This window comes from Centruroides sculpturatus, unplaced genomic scaffold, assembly GCF_000671375.1.
Source record: "Centruroides sculpturatus isolate CEXI.00-Female unplaced genomic scaffold, Cexi_2.0 scaffold32, whole genome shotgun sequence".
NCBI lineage: Eukaryota > Metazoa > Arthropoda > Arachnida > Scorpiones > Buthidae > Centruroides > Centruroides sculpturatus.
In genome coordinates, this window is record NW_019384445.1 from 464,844 (window position 1) to 471,910 (window position 7,067).

The following is a 7,067-nucleotide window of genomic DNA, read 5'->3' on the forward strand; positions in this document are numbered from 1 at the left end:
ATATACATATATATACATATATATATATATACAAAAAAAAATTGAGTAAAACACTGAAAATTCAGCGGGAAAATCTTGAGATTAAAAGAATTTAAGAACGAAAGTCTACATATTCTGTAGAATAACTTTTATAATATACTGTATTATCTATCTACCTTCTCAGCAATACTATCTATTTAATAATAAACCACACACACCTGATTTGTATTTGCCGAGTTATTTTCTTTATTCATTCAAACGTTTTCGGCCAATTTGTATAGGCCATCTTCAGGTTTTAACGTTGTTCGTTCGATGGAACCAATAGTTCGAATTTCATTTGAATTTGAACTTTTAACAACGTATGTGTATAAATAAATAGTTAAGAATAATATCAAAAACTTAACAGTAACATGAAAAACGTAAACTAAAATAAATATATGATAAAATGTCACCTAAAATCGCGTTTCAATTTAACAATGAAAAAACAAAAACATAAAGAAAACAAAAATTATAACAACTTTAACTGTGTTTGAACTACTAAATCCTAAAAACTCCAAAACATAAAAATGTTTATGGATTATTAAAACCCATACTTTTTTCAATTTTATATTTCCAAGCCGTTGATAATCAAGAGGGCCTTCTTGTACTGCACCAATGTACAAGACCAGGATAAAGAAATTAATAAAAATATTTATAACAATGTCAGAAATGTTATCAATTTAATACACTTAAGTACTCAATGAAGACTAAACGCATATAAAAACAAAAAATCGTATCTAAAATAGTACAGTAGAAGCCGTTTTCCGGTAAAGCCTTAATTCTCTACCTCTCCCCCCGCAGGGAAATTTTGAAAAATCCTTTCTTAATGTGAATTCCCATGGCATTCCCTACTAAAACACATATAAAAACAAAAAATCGCATCTAAAATAGTACAGTAGAAGCCGTTTTCCGGTTAACCCTTAATGCTCTCCCTCTCCCCTCCCCACTTGGGAATTTCGAAAAATCCCTTCTTAGTGTGCGTTTTCATGACGTACTCTAACTGTCTACTAAATTTCACCTCTCTAGGTCCAGCGGTTTGCTCTGGGCGATGATGAATCAGTCAGTGAGTCAGTCAGTCAGGACAAGCAATTTTATATATATAGATAACATTAACCCCATAACATTACATCTAAATACCAAAATGATTAATTTACTGTGTTTTTGTTATTTCTTACTCCTATTTTTAGGTATTCGGTATTCGGCCGAATGGTGATTAAATATTCGCTATTCGGCCGAATACCGAATAGTAACCGAATATTCGTTACATCACTAGTATTTACATAAACCACACTCGTACTAGGGTTTCTTTCCCGGGATTCTCGCCGTTTATTCCCTACGAGAAAAATCCCGGAAAATCTCGCATTTCAATAATAATTTACCATGTCAGGTTTTCTTTCTAGTATTTATTATACGAAAAGTTGCATCTTGAAGACTCACCTAAGAGAGAAATTTTGAGGTTTCTTGCTGCATATTATTACCTATGTTTTACAAGTCTCTACTTGTTAGTTCATGTAATATCTATATATTGTGTTTGCGCATCATTGAACAGGGAGACTTGCTGAAAGTAAATATCACTCATCGCACTTTAGTTTATTTTTTATTTCATCTTTAGAAGTAAAATAGTATTTTTTTCGTAATCATTAAAACTCCAAATGAAACGCTTTATTGTACTTTCATCTTATAATGTAAGAGAACATAAATTAATTGAGCCTAACGTGTCCGTATGGGTGAGATTGGTCCTACACTTTTAGTTACTTACTAGAAAATAAATTAAATTATTCAAATTTATGATATTCATGTATGATCTTTTTTATTCATATAAAATTCTATCTTACTATCTCATCCCGGAATTTCCCGGGATTCCGGGAAAAGAAATTATTTTTCCCGTAATTCCGCTGGAGGCAAATTTCCCGGGAAATGAGAAACCCTAACTCGTACCCAGCAAAATGAAGTAAATAAAAAACTTAAACCAACACCTTAATATTCGCTGAGAGATTTTTAATGTAACAAACGTTTTCGATCTATTCGATAGATCATCTTCAGGTTAAAAAGAATATTTCTTAAATGGAACAACCATTTCAAAATTCAAAAAATATAAATAACCAATAACATTTCCATTAATAAGAATAACTAATACATTGTAAATGATACAAAAAATAAATAACGTATTACTCGTACCAAATATTAATACTGTACTATCTATCCTAAGTAGACATAATTTCTTTTAAAATATACTAGTGTTCATGCGCCTCTTGTAAGTTTTTAACGGCATATTTCCAAGCTGAAGGAAGACCCTCTGCGTCCCTTGCGTTAATGCAGTTTTCTTTTAGCTTGCTTCTGTAAATTTCTATCTTTTCAGCTGTTCTTGCCAAAGTTGGGGAGTGTATCTGTTTTATGATTTTCGCTTCATTCCATCGAACCAAGGATCCTTCCGCTTGCGCCATCTGGGCCAATACTGTTGTATTAGAACCTTTTCTAATATCATACTTGTGTTCTTTGATCCTTATTCCTAGGTTTCTAGTAGTAACCCCTACATAATCTTTATTTATACCTATTAGCTGGTTCTCGTAGGGAATCTCATACACACCCGCCTTATCTTCTTTTTTAACTAACCCTTTATCGTTTCTAAGTATTTTATACAAATTCGGAGCTTTTTTTAAGATCACCCTTGTATCCTTTGTATTTGCTATTTCTTTCATAATCCCTCCTAAATACTTGTTGTAAGTAAATTTCGTGTATTTAGATGAATCTTGTCTAGTGCCTTTATCATTACTGGCCTCAAATTTTTTAATAATTCCCTCGATAACATTAGTCTTATAACCTAATGCTCCTGCTATCTGTATAGTTCTTTCCATCTCTATATCCCGGTCTATAACGTTTTCACAGTATATAAAAGCCCTTCTAATCAATGCTCTAAATGTTGCTAACTTATATCTATAAGGGTCATTAGAGCTTGCAGGGATATATAGTGGGCTATGTGTTGGTTTAATGAATACGCTAGTGGATATACGCCCTTTGTTAAATACGATATTAATGTCTAGGAAATGTACCATCCTGGAGCTTTTTTGCTCTAGCTTCAGGTTCAGTGTTTCCCAAACTTTTTTAGGCCATGCCCCACTTTAACATTTCTAAAATCATCATGTCCCCCCATACATAATTTTAGTTATAAAATTTATTTTTGTTCTTTTTAGTAATATGAATGATAATTTTAAAGCGATTTCTTACAACTGTTGTCAAAACAAAGAAACGAACTTTTAATAAATAAAAAAATAATAGATTTTAAAAATTTACTTTAATGTGATTTGTGGACTTGATGCTTTTTACACAGCGATTTTATATCTGGTTCAAGCTTAGTTAGCTTAAATCTCAAATCTCCACGTTGTGTTATGTCTAGACCAGTGTTTCCCAAACTTTTTTAGGCCATGCCCCACTTTAACATTTCTAAAATCATCATGTCCCCCCATACATAATTTTAGTTATAAAATTTATTTTTGTTCTTTTTAGTAATATGAATGATAATTTTAAAGCGATTTCTTACAACTGTTGTCAAAACAAAGAAACGAACTTTTAATAAATAAAAAAATAATAGATTTTAAAAACTTACTTTAATGTGATTTGTGGACTTGATGCTTTTTACACAGCGATTTTATATCTGGTTCAAGCTTAGTTAGCTTAAGTCTCAAATCTCCACGTTGTGTTATATCCAGACGATTTCTTTTTTTAATCAACAAATCACTCACAGCACTAAAGCCACATTCAGCTAGATATGAAGATGGAAACGGTAATAAGAGTTTTCTTGCACATTTTGTGGTATTGGGGTATTTAGCCTCTGTTTCATCGCAAAGCCATGCCATCGCACCTTTAATATTAAATAGAGTTATTACAGATTCGTCACTTTGCAACTCCGCGAGTTCTTCTTGATATTGCAGATTGGATATATCAGCTAAATCCACCAAAACTGGTTGCACCATCCATGTCGGAAAATTCATTTCTTTTAAATCAGCAAATCTCTCTTTAAAATCCGTAATTAAAATTTTTAAATGATTAACAATTTCAAGTATTGCGGAGTCAGAAACATCACACTTGTTAAGCCAATGAAACTGTTCAAAATTTTTGTTGCTGACGTGTTTTTGATTTAATTCTAAATTCTTAATAAAACCAAATATTTTTGCTTTGGCATCAACCAGTGTTTTGTTTGGTCCTTGCAGTTGCTTGTTTAACAAATTTAGCTTCTCAAAGATATCGGCTAAATAACTTACATATGCTTTGCCATTTGTTGTCAACAATAATTTCATTTCAGGCTTATCAATTAAAAACTTTTCAAGCGAATCGAACAACTCAATAAATCGTTTCAAACAATTCCCTTTTGAAAGCCACCTTACTTCAGTGTGTAGTAACAATCGTACGTGGTCTTCATTTTGTTCCTCACAAAATAGCTTAAATAAGCGCTCGGTTTTAGCGCTGGCTTTTATTGAGTTAATGCATTTGATAACTGCATTGAGTACTTCATTGAGAATAGGAGACACGTTTTTAGCCACCAAGTTTTCTTTATGGATAACACAGTGAATAAGTATCATTTCTGGATTATCAGCTTTCATCAATTGTAAACAACCATTTTTTTTGCCCATCATATTGGGGGCACCATCGGCAGCACACGAAATAACATTCTTCATGGGGATCTCATTGTCATCCAAGTAGCATTTGAATATGTTGTAAATGTCTCTCGATTTGGTAGTGCTTTCTAATTGTTTACAAAAAAGCATTTCTTCTGCAAACTGTCCACGTTCAATATACCTGACATAAGTGATAAGAACGGCCTCACTGTCTCTTAGGGTTGACTCGTCCATCTGCACAGAGAAATTTCTGGTTTTTAGTTTCGATACGAGTTGTTTCTCAATGTCTTCGCCCATCTCGTCGATCCTTCGGCTGACAGTATTGTTACTGAGAGGCATCGCTTTTACATCCTCGTCATCTTTTTCTAGAACAGTTTTCATAAAAGCAGAAATTGAGGGCTTTATAAGATTCTCCCCTATTGTGTGGCTTTTCCCTGATTTAGCAATTAACAATGAAATTTGGTAACTAGCCTCTTGAATACGACTATTTGTTACATTTCTAGACGTGAAGATTGAAGTAATTGTCGTCCTTTTCTCGAACTTTTCCTTTAATGTTTTGAAGAAACTTAAATCTGAATTAATATAGTCCTTGTGTTTGGCCTTCAAATGTGCTTCAAGCCGACCCAATTTCATAGATTCGTTTGTCAAACATTGCTGGCATATCAAGCAAAACGGCATCCTCTCATCGTGAACTGCTGGTATAAATCCATATTTTAGATATTCCTCTGAATATTGACGAACTTTCTTTTTTGTTGTTCCACTCATTTTTTATGGGCTAAAAAAATAATAAAATTTTGTAAAAATAATTCAATGTGACAGAGTAAACGTAAATTTAGAAAAAATTGTTTTTGTGTAGATATAACACATTTTGCCGCAAGTGATACTTGGGATAAACGCAAGCCCTGAAGATTCCAGCAGACCAGATTGCAAGATTTTAATACTTCTGGACTCCTTTATCAAAGACACTGCTATTAGAGATATCTAAACTAACAAAAAAAGCACAATTAATTAGTTTTTAAATATTATCAATAGTTTTACAGTTTAAAAACTTATATAAAAAGCTAAATGGTTAAAAAATAAACATAAATTATTCAATACGTAAAAATTATATTTCTACAACATGTATTAATTAATTCATTTAATCATATAAATGACAGACAATTATGACATATAGGTGTTAAAAATATTAGAGTTAAATTTTTAAAAAAAAATTGTGCAAAAACGTTGTTACTTAGCGACTTTAAAAGATACAAGATTTCTGCGACAAGAGATACAGCAAAGGGAAACGCTGAAAAGTTCACTTGCGGACTCTAATAACATAGTTTAGGTTTTGATACCATCTTAAAAATGCTTATTAATAATTTAAGTCCTCTATTTAGAAAATTTTCTTTTTCATATTATTTGTCACCTAAAGCGTTGCATTAAAAAAGCTCATAGCGAAGGGAAGAAATTATGTCATGTCAATTCTCAAATTGCCCCCCTCCAACCATCAAATTGCCCCCCTGTGGGGCGTACGCCCCACTTTGGGAAACACTGGGTTAAGGCATTCTTCGTTTTCGTTAATTCTATCTACAAAGTTAGCAATTACAGTACTCGATTGTTTTTCCATATTATGAATATGTCATTTACATATCTCTTGTAAATACTATATCCCTTTCGAAGCTACGCAGAACTTTTTCCTCTACTTTTCTAACAACAAGCTCGCAAAGGAGCTCTGAAATTGGGCTTCCCATTGCTACTCCCCTATTTTGCTTATATGTTTGGTCTTCGAAAGCGAAGAAAGATTCGCAACATACTAGGTTAGCCATCTCTATAACCTCATTTCCGTGTTGTGTTAACGTTGGGTTTTCTCTAAACAAGAACTCCAATAGTGCTTCTACACAGGACTCAATCTTAATAGACGGGTACAAACTTTCGTAATCTAACACAGTTCCCACTTCTTCATCCATCAAAGTGATGCTTTGTAGCTCTTTAACTACCATAGCAGGATCATTTGTAACTAATTTATTATTTTCCATCAGTGAGGAGACGTATTTTTTCAACCTTTTTTCTAGGAAAAATGCATCTGCTTTCCCTTTTTCCACAATAGGCCTTATTTCCTTGCCTCTTTATGAGTTTTAGCGAAGGCAAACAGTTTAGGGAGTCCTGGTCTAGGGTTCCGGCATTTTCGGATAAAAGATAAGATCTTCGTTAGTTTGGTTCCCTCTAGTTTTTTAACCCTTCTATCAATAGCTTCCACTATTTTACTGTTGACCTTAATACATTCTGTTTTTCTGATATATTCTTCTAAGGCTTTATCATACGTTTGTTTTTCATTATAACCATTTGTTTGCTTTTACCTGCTCTTGCCGCAATTAAATTATTCTCTTTTAACCATCTTTTAGTATACCTGATGTCCTTGTTATTACTTCCTCCTTTCCATTTATCTTGATTTTT

The 7,067-nt window shown here is 32.6% G+C and overlaps 1 protein-coding gene across 1 annotated transcript; it reads right to left on the minus strand.

Annotated features, from left to right (window-relative positions):
• Positions 1-3,419: 3,419 nt before the first annotated feature.
• On the minus strand, positions 3,420-6,136 carry LOC111620351 (SCAN domain-containing protein 3-like). The gene has a single exon (XM_023362268.1). The coding sequence runs from the start codon at positions 5,394-5,396 to the stop codon at positions 3,624-3,626; it is 1,773 nt and encodes a 590-aa protein (XP_023218036.1). The 5' UTR covers positions 5,397-6,136; the 3' UTR covers positions 3,420-3,623.
• Between the last annotated feature and the right edge of the window lie 931 nt (positions 6,137-7,067).

Bases quoted from the DNA above. Each gene is read 5' to 3' on its own strand.
- LOC111620351 (XM_023362268.1), bottom strand. From the start codon at position 5,396: ATGAGTGGAACAACAAAAAAGAAAGTTCGTCAATATTCAGAGGAATAT.